Source organism: Lepidothrix coronata, unplaced genomic scaffold (genome assembly GCF_001604755.1).
Source record: "Lepidothrix coronata isolate B3197 unplaced genomic scaffold, Lepidothrix_coronata-1.0 Scaffold111, whole genome shotgun sequence".
Lineage (NCBI taxonomy): Eukaryota > Metazoa > Chordata > Aves > Passeriformes > Pipridae > Lepidothrix > Lepidothrix coronata.
The window spans coordinates 1915438-1941359 of NW_016690291.1; the positions used below are offsets into that span (position 1 = coordinate 1915438).

A 25922-nucleotide genomic window follows, 5' to 3' on the forward strand; every position below is an offset into this window, starting at 1 on the left:
GGAAACGATGAAATACATTCCTACTGCAAACCTTTAAATTGACTAAACTGCAGGAAAGAAGAGCTGCACTAGAATTAATTTACTTTTAAAGAAATGTATTCTTTTATTGTTTGTTGTCCTTACTTTGCACGGTATGCTAAATGTATTTCAATTTAAAATGAACAAAGTGCCTGGGATGCATTGTTTAAAGAATGCCTAGTTCTTTTAAGTGAAGGTACACTTCTCATCACATAAAGCATCAGCTGAAATCCTTGGGGAAATCACAAATTAACTATACTATTTTTCTTCAAGTCATAACAAAGATTGGGTTATGCACTGTGATTTATTTAAATTGAATTTTAATTTAAATGACAATTTGGCCATTATATCACATCTGCAATGCATACAGACTCTACCTGATCAACATCAGTTTTCTAGTTCTTACATCCATAAAGACAGGTAAAGAGGTGCATCATGTTCCTACTTGCCACGAACACCTGTCATCTCAAGTAGCATTTACTAACAAAACAGTCACTTGCTTTAGCAGAAAGATAGGGGCTTAAAAAAAAAAAAAGGCAAAAAAAACCCAGAAAGAAAGAGAACAGGAGAGAAAAGTGATCATCTCTTGTACCTAAACAGACAGTATCCTAAGTGGCATATCTTTGAGACATCCTATTTCTGAGACATATTACCAATGCAGCATTTTCTTGTAAATAATTTTGTTCAGAATATTACTTAATGGGACACACAAAAATATTTTGGTGCACTTGTAGAAGTCAAATAGGTTTATTAACCCACATTTTACTGATTTGGTTCTTTAATCCTTTACCTACATGAGAAGTACAGCACTATATTGGCACTCTGTAAAAGAGCCCTGGAATGCACCTGCTGACAGAAGATGCTCATGCAACCACAGATTTCCATTAAAACAATGTCCTTAGAATCTAGCCATGAATAACAGTTTTGTTGAATGTCCTAAAAGCAAAAGGTACAGTTCACTATTTTTGACACTACTCACAGTCTCTTCTTATCTATCACTCGCTTAACTCGGATGGCTCTTTGTTCAGAATACAGCTTGCACACTCCTGTTCAAGACAGCAGTAAACAAAATTTCAGGTTAGAAGAGCAAGATTCCTTTCTTGGAAAATGCAATCATCCATTTTTAACCATGCAATAAATACGAAGTACTTTTTAAGTAATCTTCAATGAAGTCCAAGACAGCGGTTCTGTGCTCCTTTACCTGAGCAGACAGGACACCCCTGTGTGCTGAAATACAAAAGAAAGATATAAGACAATCTTGTAACTTCTTACTGAATTCCAAAACAGTTTGCACTTTCAGTTGATATGAAAGTTGTATACTCAAAAGCCTATTTTAAATATAGCTATATTTAAATATAGGTTCTCTAAAACAGCAAGTCATTACAAGAAATCAAAAACTAAAGCCAGTTAGTGTCTTACAGTATTTTTATATATGCCAAGGAGTTATATTATGTCAATTAAATTTCTACACAGGAATAAGTGTCATCTAGCTAAGCACAGCAATGCAGATCTAGAGATTTAACTTGCTTAAAATATCGAACTTCTTCAAATTCCCCAGTGTATAGACTATGTGGAAGTATTTGGGATTTATTGTGTCAAACATCCTTTTAATTCACATATATTGATATTTCTTATTTTATACTATGTAGTTCCCATGCATGCCTGACTTCAATGATTCTGAATAATGTTACAACTATGTTTGGATAGCATTTCACAGCTGATGAAAATCTTTAGTGTATCGACAAAACACAGAGGTACAGCAAGCCAACTTGAAAATGGCCAAACAAAAATTCTCTCTACAACTTCCACAAGATAGTGTAGTAGAGGTATGATCTCAGATTCAAGTAGTCAAAAATGCTGTTAATTTACCAGAACTCTATTAAAGTCATTTAATTATCTCGAACTTGGAAATCTTGTACCTGTAATACCTTACAGGTGGGCAAGTTAGAAAGAGACAACCATTGAATTTAGAGAGCTTTGGTTCAGGCCTCTGTGCCATAGTGATGAATCACTACTCAAATTGTAAATATTTAAGACTCTTTTTTACACTTGTATTTGAACAAATAAATAAAATTCTATGCTCTGTTCTCTCTTTCCACTAACATTTAAGAAAATGAAGTACAGTACTAAACAGCCAATGGGACTACACAGATGCAAACAAAAAGGCAATGAGACTTCACTAATCTCCTTCTAAAAGTGTTTTAGATTCACCATGCAATATCCAGCATTACATTAGCCTTTATCAATAACTGAGAAAAAACACGTAAGAGCTGCTTAGTTTACCTTCTGTTCTCAGCTGATGAATGGCATCAGCACACGTTCTCATAAACACCTGAGCATCTTGATCTATCTGATCACGCTCCGTATCCGTCATCCTCCCATACTCAGACATAATATGGCTGAGAAAAAAGACAAACCTGTCACTTACAAAATCCCCAACATAAAATCCACGAGTACACACCTTAGACCTTCTTCCCAGCCACCATCTTCACAAAAACCTTTCTGGAACACTGATTTTCATGGAAAAAGGAGTATAAAGTACAATAAATATTCCTGACAAAAATGCCACTTCTATCAAATTTTTTTAACTTTTTTTTTTAAACACTTTTACTAGTAAAATATATAAGAAAGCATCATCTTGTACATAATCAAATACTGAGCAGATAAGGAGAAAATACTACTAGAAAATATATCATTGCCCTCAGCACTTATTTCAGTGAAGTGTATTTAAATTCTAAAAACATTAAAAAAATTAAGATAATGGAATAGCTCAAATACTGAAAGAAGTAAAAAAAAAAAGGAACTTATTTTAGTTAAATATATTTTCATTATCCTAAATACAGAGCTTCATTTTTAAAGTAGCTGTACTATGAAATCTGTGAGTTCAAAACAGACTAAGAATACTGGAAAATAATGCAAATTTTTAATATCAAGTTGAATGTAATATTCATTAAAACCTGTTCCCATTGTTTATTTCTATTTTAGATTATACATAATGCATTTAGTATTTTCTAATGGTATTAATATATCTTTTTTTACTAAATTAATAAAAATAGAGGCCTGTCCTTGAAATATTAACACACTGTAGGTAACCACCAGAAAAGCATACTTCATGAAGGTATTTAACAGTGTTTCCACAGCCATAGGTGACAGGATGATAAAACTTTGCTACAGCAGCTTATCCTATGTTCATCTTGAGTTTCCTGATGATACAGTGTTCATAGCCTAGTATATCTTCTTTTTAAAAAACCAGAAAGAAAACCTTAACTATACGATACGCGCATTTGAATTTACTATTTTTAATGTGAAAATTTCCTCATGTATAATGCAATGATATTAATGCAGCAATACAAGTAAAAAGAAAGGATCTTCAATTTGCAAAACTAGCCTGATACCCTCAGAGATCTCTTACACGCTTCACTGCAATAATGCCAAAGCTCCCTGGTGTCTGCTGCAGTCCCTGCTGCAGGAATGCCCACAGCCAGTTCACACAATCCCACCTCACATCAGTTCCTTCCTGCATCATCAATGCACTGTAAGCATGGGTCTCCCAGACCTCTTCCACAAAGTTTTAAGTGTACTCTAATGTCCTGGAGTACTATACCAAAATGTCTTAATTCCCATCCCATATAACTGGTTGCACGTCAAAAATCAGTACACAGTTCATCTGGCTTAAAAATTAGTTTCTGCTTACTGGCCAGCTAGTACACAAGCACAGATTAGCAAGCAAACAGTAAGACAAACTAATTAGAAGTAACATTCTATATTTCACATGTTTATTTCCAACACTGCCATGTATTTGAGATCTAAGTATCAGGGCTTTTTTCCCCCCCTACGGTTAAAACTATTCTAAATGTCATAAAATTAATTTTTAATACTTACAGAAAACCAGCCATATATAGTGTTTCCATTTATCTTTTACTAGCTGAATTGTTCTCCTTTGGTCAGGACTGACAGGTTTCATAAATTTGCAGCAGAATCCCTATCCCAGCTGTAATTAGCGATTTCTAACATATTACTCTAATTCATACTTTTTGAGAAAGCAAATTCTGAATGATGAAAGATTTGAAATTGCCTGATTTTAGAAAAATCTAATAGAGGGGCTTTTCCCAACCTTGCTAAGATGACGTATTGGCAGTTAAAAACAGAACATAAACTCATGTTGTTAAATGTATATTTAGACAGACCTCTCCCATACTCCCTTTGCACAGCTTGTACAGATGACTCTTTTTGTTACTAGTCTGTGGCATAAGCAAGTTCTTAGCATATGTAAAGCCAGAAAATGCATTCCTACATCCACCTCCACACAGGCCCAGACAGGAGGGGACCATTAAGTTCATCTGGTATGGATGGCATAATGTATAACATCTTTCAGTGAGCTCTGTCTACAGAGTTACTTGAGCATGTTAGGGCACACAGATTCAGCTGGAAAATGAGCATGGAGTCACAGCCTGGTGATGGCCCCCTGATGAAGCAAAAAAACTACACTCCTCTGTTTCAAATTGCAATAATAAATTCTGTCTGGTCTGCTACTGAACAGGGTATATAAAGTTCTTGTAATCTGCCCAACTCTGTCGTATGTGCAGAGTTATATGCTTTCCATACACTTTTTAACATTACAGGGTAAAATAAAGATTACAAAATGCAAACCAGAATTTTCTCTGAAATCAGACTTAGAAATACATATGAAAAAACCTGCATCAGGCACACTTAAATTTTTACTAACAGTAAAAACTACCACTAGTGTGGTACATTTACTAGTGGTAGTGATATGCTGAGGATAACTGCAAGAGCTTTATCATTGGAAAGCAAGTTGTTAAGTTACTTTTCCTAGTTGCTAATACAAAACTAGGGTAGATCTTAAACAGGATTTTCACTGCTTCAGAGCTAGCAAAATGCAGCTTAACCCAGTGAAAAAGAAATAGAATACTTTTCCTTTTATAACTGCTTACAGCTTACACAGCGTTTGGTACCAGCGCTTTTGAACATGAGCTGGTCAAGCAACTCAGAGGCAACGACACCTGAAACCCAACCTCCTTGGGAAGGCAAGAATGGAGTCACACAATCATATGCCATTATGTCAAAACACATATGGCATCCACTAGTATTAACACGGAACTGAAGTCCCCATTGCACTCCCCAGTAAATCTGCACGTGGAGATTATACTGAAAATTCACTTAATTATCATCCTCCAACCTTACCGGAAAATGAACCGTTCACTAAAATAAAACAGGCCAAAATAAAACAAAACCACATCAGAACATCAGACAAAAAACAAATTAACAGAAAAAAAAAAACCAGCTGTGTCTTGTATGTCAGATACAAATACTTGCTGAGAAGTGCAGTGGCAGTATCACAGCAACGGACTGATCCATCACTAAATCAAGAAAGACCAAACAAACCAGGTTTTTCAGAAACAATCAGAATCAGTAGCCAAGACATGCACTGGCTAATGCATGCAGAAAAAGAAGGGAGAAAGGAGGAAAGTAAATTCCTCTGGATTTTTATCCTAATTAATACGAGAAAACTTCATAAGAAACTTGGGCTGGAAGGCAACTTGGTTTATTTGTAATTTTTAAGACAGTGGGTGAAGAGTAAAATGAAGACAGTGAACATCAAGTAGGCAGACTTCATTAGTCCAGAAAAATAGCAAGTTATATTGGACAAAGAATAGAAACCTAAAAAGGAACAGAAAAGAATTCATATGAACTAGTAGTTCTCATACAGAAATTACATTATGGTAGTTTGCAATTCTGATTCTGCCCTTGATGAAAAGGAAGAATAGGCAATACAATGAGAGATCAACTGAGCTACTTCATGAGCTCTTCATTGAGCTCAAACAGAAAAAGCAGAATACATAAAGTGCAAATGAGTTCTGATTGCTACTGACACATCTAAAGGAATACAGCACGTAGGGACACATCAGAAAAGGTCAAGTGCATGATTGCAACTCACAACTGGTAACGGATGCCAGTGATAACAAGAGATTGCTGTGCAAACATTACTACTAGAAACACTTAAGAATGTGATGTTGGTTTGTTACTCAGCAGAGAAATAAAATTATACACAGAGTATGAATAAATTCCAGACTTTTTTAGGTTTTTTTGCATTAACTTTCATCACTAAGATCACTTAAAAGCTGCAGATATTATTCCCTTTAGCTTACTGCTTCTAAATCACCTGGGCCCAATTTAGTACTCTCTCATTTTGAACAGATCATAGTTCTTTGTTGATATTTTCATCAACAATAACAAGTGTCAGACAATATATGAACAACAGGCTGCTGAGTAAATGAGTGCACAAGAGAGAGAGCTATGGGAATGAGGTCATAGCACAAGTGTACCTGAAGGTGCAGTGGCTCCTGGAATAATGCTGAAGGTATTGATATATCCCTCCTATCTGTGTGACAAAGATGTGCTCTTGAATGGAACTAACCAACTTCCAAAAAAGCCCAGGGTTTTTGCACATTCATACGGTGATCAGAAACATAAGACCAAGTCCTGGAATAAAATTGGAAATGCATCAAATGAAAGGATGTATCCTCACTTCCAAGAACTAGGAGAGACTAAGCAAATGAGAGGTTGATGAAAAGATGAAGTTTAGCAACTATCTTAAAAAAAAATCTCTTAAAGCAAAAAAAAAAGCAGAGGACTTACAGACCACTCAGCCTAGAAAAATGTAAGAATAAATAAGAAACATTTAAGCACTTATGAAAGAACAAAAAGATCACCAGTAGCCAAGATCATATCAGGACGATGCCGTAGGCAGTGTAATTTACTGCTGGGATGCAGTAACAGGTCTTATGGATGGATGACAAGCAATCACTGTTATGTTTTTTAGTATGACTTTTGTTACCATCTCACATAACATTCTCATAAGCTACTAGTGAATAAATGAGTTAGAAGAAATAAGCACCATATGAATCTGAAACTAAAAAGCTGAACTTGGGAGTAGCTGTACACCAAAACAGTAGGACGCACTGAGTTGTGTTTCACAGGACTTTGTCCTGAATCTGATGCTATTTAATACTTCCATTAACAATTCAGCAGAATTGAATATATGCTTACTAAACCTGCAGAGGCATAAAGTTAAGCAAATTAAAACTATACCAAGAGAACAGGACTTCAATTCAAAACAATACTGCCAAACTGGAGAAATGACATGAAGAATTCCAGTAAGGAATGCTCAGAGGCTCTTTGCTGCAGCAGGAACAATTAACTGAACCCACAGAGTAGGGAAGAGTACTTCAGAAAGTCATCTGGGATCATATTAGATCATAAACCAAACATAACAACAACATGTTGTTGCATAAAAAGTCATCATTACAGTGGGATGCATAAATACAGTATAATGAAAAGCAATCTTTCTGCTATCCTTACGTTTGGTCAAGGTCTCAGCTGGAGCTTTGTTTTATTTCTTCACCTCACTGCAACACTAACTGGGACAGGAGTGGAGAGGAAAAAGTACAATCAAACAAAGAGAACACATATGAAACCCCAAATATACTGAAATTGGAGAGGCTGAGAAAAACCCAAAAGTAAGTTAGTGTAAAAAAAATTATTCTAGTAGCATGGATAAGGAAAAAGGAAGAAGCAGAGTGAGGATATGAAATCTCATTTAAAGAAATATTTAAAAGCAAGCAAAGCACTACTAATTCTCTTTTTGGATGTTTCAGCCATGCTCCTTCCAGCTTATTTTGCTGGCAAAGCACAAGGGAGAAGAGCTGATGGAGGTGTTACGTCAGCTTTGGGAATTACTAACTTTCTGCTGGTGCATAAAATAGTTTCTCCTTACTAATTCAATATAGACAACAAATCAAGAAGAAAAACTTGATTTTCCTCCAACAATGTATTACAAAAGAGAGAGAAGCAATAAGCAGAAAAAAAATCAGTTCTAAAATATTGATACCCACTGTTTTTAGTAGACGTTTCCCCCACCTACCATTTGCAGACACTACCTTGCAAATATATAAAGAAATGCTCCTCATAAGTATTCAAGTACATGGTTGTACAACCTTAGTTGCAAATACAGAGATATTTTAAAACTTCTTCCCTTTGGGCATCTAGCATGTTTTAAATTGCTTGATTTCCTATTTAACAAAGCTTTGTGCATTTTCATTTACCGCCCTTTTCCATCTAAATGCTGTCTGATGTAAATCCGAGGTAAAAGCTTGTCTACTCAAATGACAAAACATTCCACAGCAACCTATGTAAAATATATTTTTTTAATTCTGTGTGGAAGCCTCAGCTACTGGAACAGGCAGTACAGGCAAACCTGAATTAGCATTTTCAGTTTTGTAAAATATTGCTGAGAAATTCCAGAGCGCTACTGCAAAAAAATACTATTTCTGAAATGTGATATATTAACTTAGTGCAATTAAAAAAGAAAAGATAAATAATTTGAAAATAATTCCCTCGAGAACAGGAAAAGAAAGTCTCTACAGAGTCTCCAGGAAGAAAGTGTCTACAGATCATCTACATGTTTTCTATCAGTATAACAAACAAAATCTTGCTTCTTGTAAAAATACGATTAAGTCTAGACAAGAAAGTAGCCTGGAGTCAGCACAGGAGTCAGTAAAACAGCATTTTTAGAGTCCTTTAATGGCCGCTTCTTTTTTTTTATTGTTAGAGACACGGAAACACTCTCCATGAAACACTGTGTAAGCATTCAATGATTTTCTATTAAGCGGCAAATGATGTAACTGATTTATTGCCCTTAGACAGATAAATGCTTAGATAGATAAATACTAGGGCAGGAGGTATAATTACTGGGCACCAACATTATTTTTTAAGACAGATAATTTGTTCAGAATTTTTTCAAAGTATATTATTTGCAACTGAAATGTTCAAACACTTAATTGCACAGAAGGACCACAGAAGCACGTAATGAAGACGCGTCAGAAGCCACTCATCCAGCCTTTCCCATGGAAAAAGTATCATTTCTATTCAGAAGCCATCTACACCACACTGATCGGCCACATAAGTAACTCTGCAGTTGCAAAACACCATAAATTAAATGTCTAATAATTCCAGATGGGAAGTTCTTCTCTCAAACATTTTCCTTTTACAGGTGTTCTGTGATCAGAATTTGGAATTCTCTCAATTCTTTCCGAAGTCTAATTAAAAGAGTAGGAATCTTTAAACTGTCTAAACCTTGAAAGAGCTTTCAGAGAAACTGGAGGCTGTGGAGGAGTCCTGAAAACCATTTCAAATTCCCAAGTGCTAGTGCACTAGTACCTCAAACTATATTTAACACAAATATACAAACTGTCTTGGTGGTTCAATGATCAAAAGCATGAAGGAGCTGATGATGAAAGGAAGGCACAAGTTGTTCACAGATGAAACATCAGACAAGTTACCAAAGACTGAAGACAGGATCTCATGGAGCACAGTGTAAAAAGCAATGTAGGGATGTGTTACAGCAAATGGACTGAGGGAAAGAATACAGAGAATGTGTAGCAGTCAATACACTAAAAATGGGAAGGTAAGAACAATCCTCATCTAAAAGGAGTGAAAACCTACATGTAAGAGAAAGTAAGTAAATCCTGATAAACAGAAGATAAAAGTGCAGTGGCCTGTAAGCCAGCAAGTTTAGATCACTGCATCAATAGTTTCGTGTGCTTTGCCATTTACATATTTTGTAAATAATAGTCAAATCAAGAAGAAAGAAGGTGAATAAGCAATCTTGAGGGTTTTTTGGCTCAATTTAGGTATTTCAATTAAATATTTAAAGTTTGATAAAATGGGTCAGGGCCTTGCATTCAAATAACCCTTCCTCCAGTTGACTTTCATTGCTAAAAATTTTCCTCTAAAAATGAATTAGAGACATCCCTTCTATAGCAGGATATTTTACGTATGCCAAAAATAAAAACTCTATTATTAAAGAATTTATAGTCTGCAACAGTAAGGTCAAAGAAGCAACCAAGAACCTGGATGTAGTACATTATGAGGAAGTTTTAAAAGGCATACAATAATTCAACTTGGTAATTCAAAAGCTGAATTTCACCAACTCATTGTGCTAGTTGGACAAACAAATAGCAGGACTGACAAAATACAGAGTAGTCAAATTTCAAGAACAAAATTAAATCTCCTACATAAGTTTCAGGACAGCCTTTTAATATTAAATTGTTCAAAAACTGTCCCCATTATGTAAGTATTGAAAAGTTATTGAAACTGCTTTTGAATGAGGCATTTGCTAAGACTGTCAGACTGACAGCATGGATGCTGTGATGCTCTTTGCACCCACAAAGTAGAACAGCATAAACAATCTAGTATGTAATCTGACATTATTACCTATTTTAAGTTTCACCATTAAGGACAGGATCAACTGCAATCGCAGATGAGATCTGCAGGATTATTTATGGTTTAATAAAGGAAATGACACTTCTTTCCTCTCCTTAATGAATACCCTTGGGTGGGGTGTATGTGTGTGAACAACACTGAGAATTACCATGATAACTTGTTACAATAGAGTTTACAAAAAGAATATTAAAAACTTTTGGAAATCAAAATAACTTGGACAAATTTTTAGTCATCTAATCACTTTCATTTTATGCACAGTACATAATACAAACAGTTAATACAAACAGTACCCAAAGTTTAACTGCCTCTGACTGCTCTTACTGCAGTTATTTGCAGTTTCTCAACCTGTGCATTCACACGAAGTTTTCACAGAGTAAACCCAGTTATTTCAGTATTAAATAGCTAGCTCCACCTAGTGTTGTTCATGACCTCTTCCAACAGGCATTGAAAAGCAGGGAGCCAGTCATAACACATAACTGTACAGTTACTTTTGCTTGCTGCTTTGGAAAAGCAGTCCCTCTTCCACCTCACACACAGAATTGACACCCCCAAGCTTCATTTTCACCAACTACGAATTGTTCTCATGGCCTCCCACTTATAAAACATGCCATCTTCTCTTATTGGTTTCATTTTTGAAACAACAAAATACAGCTTTTAAAAATCCTGGGGAGACAAAAAAAGGGTGCCAGAAGTCTTCTAGTAACTCACTTAGCAACACATTTTGATTCCATTAATTGGGCAGTATTGCTATTGCTGTGACAGACCCTTTCAGGCCCAGAAGTTGTTTCTCAGAAAGACTATTCCTCCAATATGGACTGGTTCATCTGTTCTATTGTCTTCTGGGGAATGGATATCTGTCTGGATACCACTTCTATTTGCTATCTGTGAAGCTTTCAACCCAAGATGACTTTAGGTTGCATTTTCTCTACTTTGACTGAAGGACAAGCTCAGCTTTAGTCAGGGTTGTGGCAGAATTGGAATGCAGACAGGGTTGACTCACTAAGTTTGCATGTAACAAAGTTTCATTAAAAAGCAAGTTTTACATTTCTCAAATGAAACTATTACTTGTACTCGGTTCACCAAAATACAAGTTGCAGTAACATTTAGCTCTTAGGATAACTTGATTTAGTATCTGCAGACCACAAGTCGCTATTTTTTAGTTCCTAACACCAACCTGTAAACTTGTATTTTAATCTTCTAAAAATCCCACTACTAAAGCTGTCAGCAGTAAGCAGATACAGCAGTTTGGAATGTTTCCTAATGGCTGAAGAGAATCAAAACTTGCTTCACACAGGAGTAACTAGCAGAGATGAAGCCTACTGCTTTTGTCACAGAAAAACAAATCTTGTGCTGCTGTTCCCTGACACCGTATCCTCACTGGTGTCCTCCATCTGGAATTTGTATTTCAGAGTCTGAAGAGTTTCATCATTCTCCTCCAGGACGTGCCGAGGCTACTGACTGCACACTTTGTGTAGGTTTAGTGTCACAGGTGAAAGGGAAAACCGGATCACTGAACCTGGTACCTGCTGTCTCGGGAACCACTTCAGAAACTTACTCTGCAGGTCCTTAAAAGGTGTGGGACTCAGAATTCCGGGTTTTGTTTCAGATCTCACTCCTAAGAGCCAGAAATAATTTTCAAACTCTGAGTCTCATTTTATTCAGGCACATTGTCTTCTTGTGACAGCATTATTCCTCATCTTACAGTAGCTTACAGTAAGCCAATTGATATGCTCTGTCTTGGTTTTTGTCATTATGCCTATAGGTTTTTAAGCTGTTCATTTTATAAATCTTTAGAAAAATAAATAAATCTATTTAAACACAATGCACACTTACCTATAAGCATTAATGTAGTCCTTTCTGTGTTGTAGAAGAAAATCTTTCAGTTTTCCAATATGAGAAATCTAAATGAATAAAAATCATAATTAAAATTTCAGTCAGGTAACTAATTATTTTATGTTTGAAGTTCAGTATTCCACATTTCAAACATGAATTTGTAAAATTATTTATTCTTTAATTAAATGGAATAATAAAATTTACTCTTTTATACTAGAATTTTCACATTTTCCAAGCAGTCAATACACAAAAATAATCTAAAAAAGATGTGCTGTATGAAGGTTAAGCTCAGATTTAAAAACAGTAATAATATATGTCTTCTCTTCAAAAAGAATAAACCAAACACTAAATATAACTACAATTTTAAATATTAAAAATATTAAATATGATAAAATAGTATCTAAATTGTCAATCCAGAATTTGATGTACACTTTGGAAATACATTAATTTTGGAAGACTGAACTCTTTACTGATGAGCTATAACATAAATATTCAAGTTATTAGAACTTGTGGCCCAAAGATGTCATCCCTCTCCTTTCTATTTTTGCCATAATACAGTGACCAGTTTGTGCCCAAACTGAAGTAGCATCTCTGTCATCTCCTAATCATTATAAGTTTTCCAAAGCACACATCCCAATCAAATCTCTACTTCTGGGTTTCCACCTCACTGTGGATAACTTTTACTATAAATCACTTCACTTTCTTTATTAAGAAATCTTTACAAAGATCCTTTGGAAAGATGAAAGAAAAATCTGAAGAACTTTTGCATACTTTAGTCTGATTTAAAAGATTTCGTGTAGCATAAGATGCTGCTTATTTTGGAAAATGGAGGAACTACAGAAATGTAGCTTGATTTGTCAGAGAAACGAGATGACTACCAGTATGACTTCCCTGGCAGGTCTTGAAGATGACATGATGGGGAGAGGGGAGAAGGGAGGAGAATTTTATACATTAATGGTATATATTTTCAGAGGGATCCAGGGGAAACCTTTTTAAAGCATATTTTTAAATATTCATTAATAATTCAGTGTAAAAGAAGCATACAGGGAATTTCCCAAAACAAAAGTTGGTTTAGTTTACAAATGCAATAAACAGTGGTTTACTCCACGTATCTGGGAAAAAGCATCAGAAGCTGTTCAACTCTTAAAATCCTATTTTCATGCAAATGGTCCTTGTAATTAAACAAACAAAAAACCACAGACAAGGAACACAGAATAGTTTGGATAAATAGAAGATTAATTCCTCCAATTATTTTTTTCAAAAGATCATCAGCTTTTTGAAAAAAGAGGAAAAAAATTTAGTTATAAGACCACAATGATCTGTACAACTCAAAATAAATGTTTCTGTGTGCAAATAAAGATGTATCCATCTCCCTACTGTTATTTGCTCTGTTTCATTTTTACTTTAACTCATCATACTGGATAACAATTTCCCCAGTTTCCATGTTTAAAGTTTTCTGTGTGATTAACAGCTCAGGGAATTTCATCCCATTCACAGCAAACTGAGTTCTGCCAGTACTCCAGTAGATCCGAAGTCTCCTACACACATTAGCACCATCATACACAACAAAAAGGGAAATACTGCAGTCACTGCAAGTCCAGTGAGGCACACAAAGTAAGTTAAACCATCCTACAGATGTTCCTTCTCATTGCCACTTGAACTCATTACTTGTACAGTAATCTCTTCCTCAGCTCAGACTTGGTATGTCCTCAAGTTTGCTGAATAGGTAAATTAAGCTTGACTATGAAAGCAGAACATTTAAAACAGCCATACAGTGTTTCAGTGGAACAATAATACTTAATAGACAGAAAGAAAGTAGTACGGAAAACAAAACAGAAATGTAAAACAAGAAACATGTTCAAAACATTTACATTAATATGCGAACAAACGCTAAACTAGAAAATAGATTAGTAACATTTTGTAAGCAATAAATCTTAATATTACTGCAATAGCTACAATTTAGGAGTGATTAACAAGCAGAAAGAATCAGAATGACAAGCAAGAACACTGTCTTACAGTAATTAATTCATCTAGTCACAAAGAGCATTCTATTTAGGCTAAAATTGTCATCGTGTGTTTGAATTGCACTGACCCCACTTTGCCTCTCCTCCATTTGTAAAGCTATTTTCATGAATTTAGAATGACACCATTATGCCCATACTCACACCAAGCTCTTAGTTCCCAAGATTTGCATCAGAAGTGAGACTTCTTGTTCCACTTTCCCCGAAATTCTAACAGCATCTTCTAAGATCCTGCACTGCTGATATTTCTCTTTTGCCTCTTTTTACATTGTACTACTGGAATAGCTTTGAATTCAATTTGTCATTACCACATCAACAAAATGAAACAATTTTTATGAAAAAAGGAGGTCTCACTAGCATTAATGTGGATTTTATCCAAATAAAAAGATTGGTTTTTTTTGTATGATGCTCAATCTTCTACAGTCGCAAAATATCACTGATTATACAGATATAAATTTTGAAGATAGCTCCAGGGTCATCAAGCTGCAATTATTCTGGGGTTATCAGAGGCACACCACACACTCTTTACAAAGTTATCAAGCTCCAGCCTAAAGGTAAAAAAGGCTTCTCCCTGTTACAACTGAATGGTTTTACTAGAATCCTACTGTTGGTATTACAAATAAGGACGTCTAATTTCCAGGTTTACTGATTACCAACTTTTATTCATCTGTTCTTGCTTCAAAACAGTCCTTTCCCTTAAGAGCTCTGATTCCCTGTATGTGTGTTTGACTTTATTGTCAATAACTATCTTTCTCTAACTTCTGTACCCAAGACAACTGACTCCAATCTTTTAGTTTCTTCTCAAGAAACAGTTCTGAAGTTGCCTAATCCACAGCTTTCCTTTGCATTTGTTCCAGTTGTATCCATCCCTTTCCAATGCAGATAATTAGAAGGCATTCACTGGCGTTAGTTACTTCGTAACTCAGCTGGAAATAGCTTTTCTTCCACTATTTCCATTTATGACGTCTTTGAATACATGCTTACTCCTGAATTTCTTTCTTCTCACAATTCCAAGACCCCAGAGTCATTCAGTACTTGCTGTAATGTATCACTTCTCCCTCTCCTTCCTCTCAGCATTCCCTCTTCAGTAAATTTTACCAGTCTGTCTTAACTGTGGGACTGATTTTTAAACTCATCTTGCTCTTGTTTTAGGGAATGCAAAAAATAATTCCCCCATTAACCTCTCTTCAGTCCAACACTTCTTTTACCGTAGAAGAATTGCTGCTGCTAATTCATCTCATTCCGTTAATACTTCCTCTGGTAATCTCCTCTAGACTTACTGCTGACACTTTAGCAGACACTTTACCATCAGACTTCAGGTCATTTTAATCAAGGAAAAGCAGATTTTCTTAAAGCATCAAGTTGGTTGGACACATTCTATTTTTAGTTAGACAGCAAATTATACTTCATTGTATCTTGTTTTCTATTTGTCTTTTTCCCCTTAAAATATTTTCTGAATCCTGGACCACTTCTGAGTCAGGTCCTGCTGATGCCATTATCAGTTTCCCTTTGCTGACCTAATTAAAGGCATTAAATTGACTTCCCTCTGATCGAAGGGTACCATCTTCTATTTATTACCATAAAAATATCTGACATGAGAACCTGGTATTTCTCAAATCTGCTGTGGCTTAACTCAATTCAAAGACTACCTGATGACCACAATTTGGCTGCATTAAAGTTCTGGGATTTTCCAATTTCCAATTCCGTGCTCTGGTTCCCAGTACATATATTAAAATAGCTAAAGAATACTTTAACTTTCAGAGGGTTTTAATAACATTAGATAACTTGGAGAATTTGGCTGAACCTGACTTTATTACAAAGTCTGCTCTTTTGTGACAGTTTTCTTGGCCAGTCTCTCTCCCTGATTTTCACTGCCTCTGGGATAATTTTTTGTTATCTTCTCTAATTGATCTTTCAAGTAGATCTAGACGAATTTTAAATCCCACTTGCATTTCAGCACATCCATTTTTTGTCACTCCATTTACCCACCCATCATAACTGCAACTTCCTATTTGCTGTACACGCATGTTTTCAAAATATACCACTAGCTGACACACCCATCAAAAGGATAGATAACAGCAATTTGAAGAAGCAGCACAAACACATTTCAGTACTGGCCTCTTGTCATGCCTCTCATTCTTTGCATCTCAAAAATAGCTTTCTTCTTTTCTGAAAGTCTGGAGCCAAGAAAAGCCTCTCCTTCAACCCTGAGATAAAGAAATTATTTCCCTTTTTTCCCCTGAAGGGATAGGAGGGCTTAGAGAAAGGCCCTTCATAGTTGCAGCACTCTTGCATTAAGACTAAACTTACCTTAGAGGGAAGAACACTACTGAATTTCCAGATAATTGACATTTTTATTAGAATCAGGGGAATAAAAGACCTTTCCTCACAATATTGCCAGTACCAGTTATATCATTACAGCAACAGCATCTTCTTGAGCTTCTGTTCACTATCAGAACATGGAAGGTTACATTCTTTCTGACAATGAAGACCAGTTAGAAAACTCCAGACTCTCTCTCTTCCCCCTTCCCACTGGCACTCCCCTTGAGGGTCAATATCACACCCCAAAACATTGAAATGACTGTTTTTAAATTACCGTTCCAGAAATGGGGCTTATAGTGCTTGAATTCAAATAGAAAGAATTGGTTTCTCTCATTTCAGCTCCACAAATACCTGTATCACCAGAAGGGAGAGCAGAAGCTGAACAGCACTAGTAGGAAACTTCCTACAAGATGTAGGCCATGTATGAAGGTATATTTAACTACAACTTACAAAATTCACCATGATAACCTCCTAAGATCAGGTACTGAATCTGGAAACTCCAGGTGTTATTTAACAACTCCCAAGTGTAGTTTTGATCATGAAAACCCAATTGATTCTCTACAGTGAAGCAGTAGCAGGTTTCCACTCTGTGGCAACAAAAGCCTCAGTATCGTGCAAGTGAAAACCACTATAAATTCACATTAAAGCCTGTAACATGACCTTTTAAAAGTTACTTTAGGTTCCAGTTCGTAAACTATCTGTGTTTTGTTGCCGCTGTAGATTTTTTAAGCAACTCCTATGAAAACATAAAAGCAAATATTGCATCTAATGCAGGTCTGGCACAAAAGGAAGCCTTGAATGGCTGCCATCTGCTACCACAGGTGGCATGCACAGCTCTATTTATACTTGGGGCCTGTGCTAGAAATGGTAGATGCTCCTCTATTTAGAGATTTTTTTTACAATTTCAGAGCAGGCTGTGTTATTAAATAAGATGAGAAACAGGAAAGCATTCCCTCCAAAGCAGCATCTTGAGGAGACGCACAGACTTAAGAATGAAGCCGCTGACTACGCTTCCTTCAGTCTCTCAGCAATACATACAGCATTTCTCTCCACTCCCAACAAAGAATTGATCACTCATGAAACAGTAGGTTCCAATTTGCATACGCTTAACCCACTGCAAGAAGCAGCAGCATTGTTTACGATTAAAATGATTGGAGTAGGTTCCCGTGACATATTGTAGAGGGAATTCAACCGTGCTGAATAGTCATTTCCATTGAACAAATATAGCGTTTTATCAAATTTACTCTTCCATCAGAACAATAAGCAAGTATTTCCTACCATATAAAACTGACTGTGACACTTTGCGCTATATGGCCGCTCTGAATTTTTTAAAAGGTGTACTTTGTCAAAGGAAACTTTAAAAATACTTAAAATCAAAACATAATAGAAAGGCTTTTGTAAAAGTCATGAGAGACATGGTATTTACTGTTGATTCAGCAACACTGAAAAGCACTGCTGGCTGAAGTTTCTTATTAACCCTAAAAAGAAAAAAAAAAGAAAAAGAAAAGAAAAAGTCTAAACAAAATTTCACATTTTTCAATATGTTTGAAAAGCTTTATGTCCAGTGTCTTACCTAAATATAGTCTATCTACAGATTCATGAGTAGGTGACTATATTCTAAAATCCCCTTTACAAAAATTGTAAAATATTAATTGTTATAATAGGAATATCTAGACACCTATCATGTTTTCATTTCCAAACATACAGTCGACCCAAACATACCCACTGTCTATTTCAGAAGAAATTCAGAATTCCAGTAAGGTAGTAGAAGATGCACAGGGACTACATGTTTCTGACCAAAAAAAGTACTCTCTCAGTACTAGGAGGAGATACAGTAATTGCTGTAAGAATATAAGCTTGTTTTTCCAGTGTCTAAACCATATTAACAAAAATCAAAACAAAACCAAGAAAAAAACAAAACCAAAAAACAACCACTAGATGAAATTTTCCATCGTTAGTGCATGTAATGAAGGTAAGCATTTTCAGAAATCTGGAATAAACCCCAAACAGAACAGATACTATAAACACAATTCATATTAAATAAATTTTAAAATTAAGAGCTTAGGGTCTTACCAAAACTATTATAAGTGGGAAAAACTAGTCAGAAAACCTTTGATGCAGAAATTACTCCTATAGAGAAGTTTTCCAGTACAAACTACCTTTGATTAGATAGAATTATGAACTTTTTAAAAATAAAACACATGAAAGGCTAGGTTCCACACAGCTTCCTTCTAGGTTATATTTTAAGCACTGTCAGCCCATTGAACCAACACAGGCTCCTGCTGGATGTTACTACAAACAGACTAGATTTTTGTTTTCACAATACTGTTACTTGGATTCTACATTTCAGAAACTGGAACCTTCAAAAGACGAAATTATATAATTCCCCGATCCAACGACATGCAACAGAGATTAAACCAATTAAATTAAACCAAAGTTTAAATCAGGAGCTGAAGTTCTGAATTTAAAAGCGTGAAGACTTCGAAGTTCTTTAAAAGGGTTTGGCTGGTGACTCTCCAGCAGCCCATAAGGTGGTGCTGTCCCCCCAGAATTCACGGCTGGGGCACATTTGCTGCCTCCAAATGTCAACCCGCCAGTTTTCGGCTGATTTGTCTCTTGAGGGGATACATTTGGTTTAGGTTTCCCCAGCAAATGTGAAAGTTTCTAAAATAGGTCACGCAGATCAATTGCTCTCGTAATCCGAGACCCAAAAGAGCAAATAATATCTAAACTGTGGCGTGGGGGTGGCCCAGAGCTGGAAGCGGGGAGCAGGAGGCGAGGAGACAGCCAGCCTGGCTACCTCTAATCTCAGGAAAATTGTGACTTTGTTCAGTTTCTGCTTTACATCAGCATATACCTTACAGCAGCAGCAAAGGGCAGGGAAACATTTTAATTGCATTTTATTAGTAGTCTTGCATTCGGAGCAAAGGAATTAACCAAGAATAAGGGGGGTCATACTAATAAAATGTGTGGTACATGGGGTAAGAACATTCAAAACTGAATTAATTGAAATAAAAGCCATGAAAATGAAGACTGAGGCATTTTGAATCTTCGAGGTAAAGATGGTACAAAACTTTAAAAATATTTTTTAAATGTTTAATATTTTCAGTATTTTTTCTGATTTAAAATAACCCTTTTTTTTTCTAAAATGAAAACAAAATTTTAAAGAATCATTGCAGAAGTTTGTGTTAGGTGTTGTGGAATATTGGAAGTTAAAACCTGTCTGAAGAATACCACAGGCAGTATTCTCTGCCCAGTAACAAACCGATTAAGAAACCCCTAAACTGCAATAAGAAGCAAAGCCAATTTCCTGACACCTGGTCTGGAGCAGAAAACACTCCATTTTGCTTGATATTAAACTGTCAAAAAGGAAAAAGTAAAAAAGCACTGTCTTGTAGATTATATTAAAAAACCCAGTCAACTCTAAACAAATATTTGGGTTTTGATTCTTGCTTTACTTAACATATTTTATATATTCTGCCTTTGTTTCAAAAATTGTCTCGTTGATTTATGCTACTGTCAGTTCATACTGAAATACTCTAAAGTGCACTTCAGATCTGCATTTGGTTATTTTTATTTTTTATTCATTGTTTATTATACAAAATTTGGTAGTAAATAATTCACTAGCAGCCTTATAAAAGCTCATCTTACTACGCTTTCCTTATATGTAATCCAGAGTTGGCGTAAGATTTGGTCAAATGTACAATGAAGAGATTATACTTGTAATTTTGTGACACAACTGCAAACATTTTTTGTTCAAGGCTCTTCTAAAAGGAGTGACACAAAAAAAGATCTAAGAGCTCAAAGGTCCAGTTCCCCCACTGACCACAATACAGACTGTAAGTACCCGATATTATCACTGGATGAAGGTTTTACTGGGCTATTATTTGGGGATGAAGTTGCTGCATGTTTTAAAAATGTGCATGGTACCAACAGCAAACTCCAACTGTACAGAAAAATTACTCTGAAGTCACTGATTTTTTTAGGAGTAAAATTATCCCAAAATACATTATATATTCTTTAAACCATTTTAATGCTTTGTACTTCAGGCATTTATAAATAGAGATAAAAAATCTTATAGGATAATTACTTATAAACACCTAATTTCAACTCTGAACTAGAAAAATGCAAATGCACATAGAATTTAAGACAGAAGACTGAGTTAACTTTGTCCCTGTTTTCTTAGGTCTTGTGGGAACATACTGGTTTGATACCATCACATAGAGAACCACATCGAAATATTCTGAAAATAGTCTGTACAGAGTCAAGAGGAACAGGAGGTGACCTCCTGAAAAAATTAACAGTAGGCTTTCTACAATGTAACATCATGGTAAATGGTTTTAGTAACCAGTTTTCATTTATTCTCCATGGCAACAAATACTTTCAATTTAAAAAAAAAAGGCACAACATCTGATTTTAATAAAACTTACTATTTCTCTTTTTCTTGTTTATTGTCCAACTCTAATCATAACTTTCTTTAACATTTATATTTTTACATGATCATCAAAAACCTCATTGACTAAAATATAAACCCCACAACAATTGTGGGGAATGTTTTGGTTGAGAGATAAAAGGAAATTGGTCAAAATACATATTTGCAATAATTGGCCTTTACCATTGCTGTTCAAAATGCTCCATTTACAAGCTTTCAGTAACTGCATTCAACATTGTGTTTTTCTGTAAGCAGTATTTTTCTTGTCCCTTGTTCTCACAGTCTGAACTCATTTAGTATGTTTTCTGGACTCAAAGATATTTTATGATATAGAGGGAGACTTCCAGTCCCATTTAACAGATATACAGTAATAAGGTTACTCTTTCTGACCATCACTATGAAATTCAGAATCCAAGTTTTTGCAGTGCAATTCAGAGAGCTACACGGGCATGTGCTTCACTTTGGGACTAAGGTGAATTTGCTTCAGCATAAGCCACCACAGGCCACTGGAGCAGCTGAGCCCGTGGCAGGAGCTGTGCCGCCGCCGCAGTGGAGCCGCAGCCGGAGCAGAGCCTCCCTCACGCTGCTCTGCCAGGCCATTCCCACTCCCATTCCCATACTCCATCTTTGGTGTATTGACACTCATGCACCTCTACACTGACGGAGCATGAACTGTCACAGCACTCATTCTGTCTGAAAATCCTACCCCCCTGTCAGATACGATTCAGAGGGACAAGCACCATTCTGTTTGGGTGTCCAAGCATTTTTCTGGATTTTCATCATCGGTACAACAATGTTCTTAGTGCAAAAAATCCTTTTATTATGTTTCAACATCTTCATTTATATTATGCATATTAAACATTACTTTAGTGGTTGCTCTAGCACTTACACCAAGTAAGTCTTTCCCCCACTAAAACACTGGACTGGACCAAGAAAACACCCAGTCAGAAATGAGATGTTTATGAACACTTATGTAAAAAAACATGTTTATGAATCCTTATGTAAAAAACATGTAGAGATCAGGCACAAAAGCAGTAAATAAACATAGCGGAAATAAACTAATTCTGTACACATTAAGATTTTAATCCAACTGCTTTATGGTATGTTCAGAAAAATTAAAACAAAGGGCCCTTTTTGCCCCCTCTTCTCAAGGAACAGGAAACCAAGACCTGGATCCTCTGCCCTAAATGGTAGGAACTTACTGGGCCCTGGTAACTGTAATTCCTTACACAGCTGATGTGGAGTGATGCACTGATAGAGGCTGTTCACATTCTCAGTAAATCCAGAGTTTCTCAATCAGGCACATGGATCTCCTCCGTGCCACCTCACTTCAAATGGTCTGCTTTGGTCCTTTTTCTAAGCAGGCCACTCACTACTCCTTTGTTACAGCACCTAGGAAGTAGAATTATGCAAAAAACCCCTCCTCCATACCTGGGGATCCACTGGTCCTTATAACAGCAAACTGAGGTAAGGAAGAAAATAACAGCAAAGAAAAAGGAGAGACCTTCTAATAGGACCAAACAGGGACACTAACAGTCAGTCTGAAATCCAGTCTTGTAACATTATCCCACTCCATTCACCCCGTCACTTTCTAAGAAATAGAAGTGTCTATACAATGCTAAATAAGGCAACCCATAACAGGTTCTCAACTCTACAGCAAGGGCAAGAAGTTTATCAGAGCAGAAGTGGGACTAAAAGCATCACAGAACAAAAGCACCTTACTCTGTCCCCACTCCAGAATCTTCAGACATGACCAAAGTCCAAGAGAATAATCCCTTCCTTATAGAGCACATCGCCTTTCATATTTCCATAAAGTTAACTACCAAATGACCATTAGCTTCCCAAGGTATCAGATGAAGTGTCTGGAAAAAATCTCAGGACTCCAGAATTAGTTCATCACAAGATGCTATTCATGCTGATTTTGATCTGCCCTGGGGTATTTGCCAGCTGGTTTGCCTGTGAAAAAAATGCCTCTACCATGGGGGAGAGGAATTCCTACTTGAAAAAAAATCCAGTAGGTAGTCACATAGAACTTTCTCCCAAGAAAGTGCTTGCTGAATTTGTGAGAAGGAAGCTTTAGATGTAATTAAAAGGGAAATCAACGCTATTCTTTCTCATCTGAGTAATGCTGACAATTCAAAAATATATTTTTAATCATTGAAAGCAGAAACTCCTGACAAGATTTCAAGTTGTGAAGTAAAGCACTTTTCCCTTCTCACTTTTTCTCAGCCATGAATCTCAGAAGGATTTTTTAAATGTTCACTTCCTGTAATTTTGGTAATTTTAGAGTATAATTATTTTTACATTTTTATGATGCCTTTGGGGTATCATTACAAATATTTTTAAGCATTTAAACTTACAAAAATAAAATTAAGTAATAGCTTCTCTTAAGGAGAGACTGTCAGTCCTGTTCTGAATAAACAATCCCTTTTAAAGGCAATCTTGAGATTTATATCCGCTGTAACCATAGAAATTAATCTTGAGTTTAAACAAAATAGAGTAAAACATAATTTATTTAATGAAAATCAGAACAGTGCTATTGCAAACGAAAGTTGGGTTTCTGCTTTTTTATTTCAACAGACAGTTTTGTATGCAGTCTTAAGATTTTACTTGATGGGCTACTTCTTACAACTTAATCATACTCATTTAACCAATTTGAACAAAGTATTCAGATTTCTGAGTATTTTAATTTTACTTGATATATATCTCAATCAGTAAAAAAAAAGGTTACAGACTTCACAGATTTAAAAAGCTGCAGTTAAATATACGAAACCTTTTTAATGATAAGAGCAATCATGAGAAACTGCTACGACGTGAGGTGAACAAGAAGATAGCAGGAAAATTTTTGAGAGTTTCTCATGTAAAAAGTTTGGAAATAGCAGAGAAGAATAAAAAAGCACAAACTGAGAAACAGTTTCATTTGTCAGCGTAGCTAAAAAAATGACATTACGTTCAGAACAAAACAGTGGTTCCCATAGACTAAGTATTTACAAGTTTGCATGAAACATTTCAGCATACTGACCCTCACCAATAATCGTAATGCATGAGGAACTTCAAGGTTTAAATAATTAAGTATTTATAGGTCACTTACATAAGAGTTAAAAGAGTTGTAGCATTTACTGTATTTTCAAAAAGCAAGGAAAAGAACTTGAAGTTCATGTGAGGAAACACTCATATGCTTCACAATATAACATCAAAACAAAAGACAGAGTGCAAAACATAGAAAAAAATTCACAATAGATTGAAATAGTTTCCTGTGAGAACATCTGTAACAGCCACAAAAATTTTACAGAAGTTGTGAAAAATATTGAAGTATACAGTAGAAGGAAATGTTATCAAAAGACATAAAACCTAACAGATAATTTCTCTAATTCCCTTATGTATTATGATGAACTGTTTTGTGGCATTTGCAGCTGTTATATTACCTGTATATAAGGCCACCTTCTAAGCCTCCCTTGATCACATCAACAGGAAATTATCAGACCATATTAGAAAAACAATAAAGTTCAGTCTTATTTACAATTAGGAAGCCAAACTTTGAATTCTGTACTCTAAACCCAATTATTCTGTCTATTATACAATGACACGTATATTACCGAAGAAGAGAAAGAAAGAAAATTAAATTGCTTAAAAGCCAGAAGTTTCTAATAAGACAGTAACTGTTCATAAGCCAGAGTACCGAATCTAAAGTCCTTGAGAGATACAAGCTTCTGGTCCCCTCTTCTTACCTCTCAGTATGTAAAAGAGAACAACCTCAGAGACTCAGCCAAACCAAGGCTCACATGGACATAACGAGCCTTGGCTTGTAATACAAATGGGGAAGAAGAGACTCAGTGAAGTGAACCTTGCAAGGCCATACATGACAACTCAAAATACAACAGTGCATTCTTGTCTCCTGGTTAACTCACCTGTTTCCTGTAACAGGCTACCTCTCCCTGCAATGTATTACTCATTTCTGAAAGCATTGTATCTATCTCTAGAAAGTCTCAAATTCATAGGAACCCACAACATCACGTAGCAGGTAGCTTTTTGATGGTACTCACGCACAGAAAAGAAAATACACAATGTGTAAATAGGGAGAGAACACAGAGACAAATAAAAAAAATTAAGGCAAAACCAAGATACACAAGAAGAGGAAATAAAAGGGTTGGCTGAGATAAAAGCAAAGAGTATCTGCATGGAGACATACCACCACTGTATACTGCTGCATGAAGTCTGAGGTTTCAGACAGCAGTCACCTCCAAAGGCCTCCAAGAAGAGAGCGCTACAAACTACAGTGTTATCTTCATGGCTGCTCCCAAAGGGAATGCAGTCTCCATTCTGAAATTACTAAGTGCCCAGCCAGCTGTGAGACAATCTTAGGAAGCAAGATCATGAAACACACACTGACACATGCTTATTGACAGATTCCTGTTCACAAACACTTGGCAGTGAGAGCACGTGTCAGCTATCCAGCACCTAAGTACGCTGAGATAAGATCACATTAACTACCAGCCTGATGAAAGAGGTCGTGCTTATTCTGTAAACTCTAACGAAGGAGAAGAGTTTCAGAAGACAAAAATCTTAAACCACTATTTTGCCAAATGAATTTGAGTTCGTATTTTACTTGAAACACTCTGATAGAAAGAATAAAACAGGAACTACTTTGCTTTGTCCAATTTTTTAAGATATATTTCATAGGCAACATCACAGTTTTTCATAGCTTGTGGCACAGGAACATATCAAAGATATTACCATTTTCAGAGATCTTGCTTTTCACAACGTACTGCTAATCTATGTATGGGCATTGCTGTAGTATGTAGGGCAAGAAGAAACTGTCAAGGAACTAAAACACCACTGTGTCAACAAGTAAACACGTACCAACTGATGACAAACTTATAGATTAAGCCACAGGAGTTACTAAGAAGCTTTGTGTTAAGATTCAGTGTCCATCAAGCAGTTCCACTGTATCTCACCAGCCTGTCCACAATGAAGAAATCAACATTACCTCTGTG

The 25922-nt window shown here is 35.8% G+C and overlaps 1 protein-coding gene across 1 annotated transcript in view; it reads right to left on the minus strand.

Moving 5' to 3' along the window:
* STX18 (syntaxin 18) overlaps positions 1–25922 on the minus strand; it is a 60955-nt gene that overhangs the window by 14647 nt on the left and 20386 nt on the right. The window contains exons 2-5 of the mRNA XM_017824506.1: positions 12154–12221; positions 2302–2417; positions 1168–1245; positions 998–1064 (exon numbers count right to left, since the gene is read on the minus strand). Of these exons, the coding sequence (XP_017679995.1) occupies positions 998–1064; positions 1168–1245; positions 2302–2417; positions 12154–12221 (329 nt within the window). The remainder of the gene's footprint in view (positions 1–997; positions 1065–1167; positions 1246–2301; positions 2418–12153; positions 12222–25922) is intronic.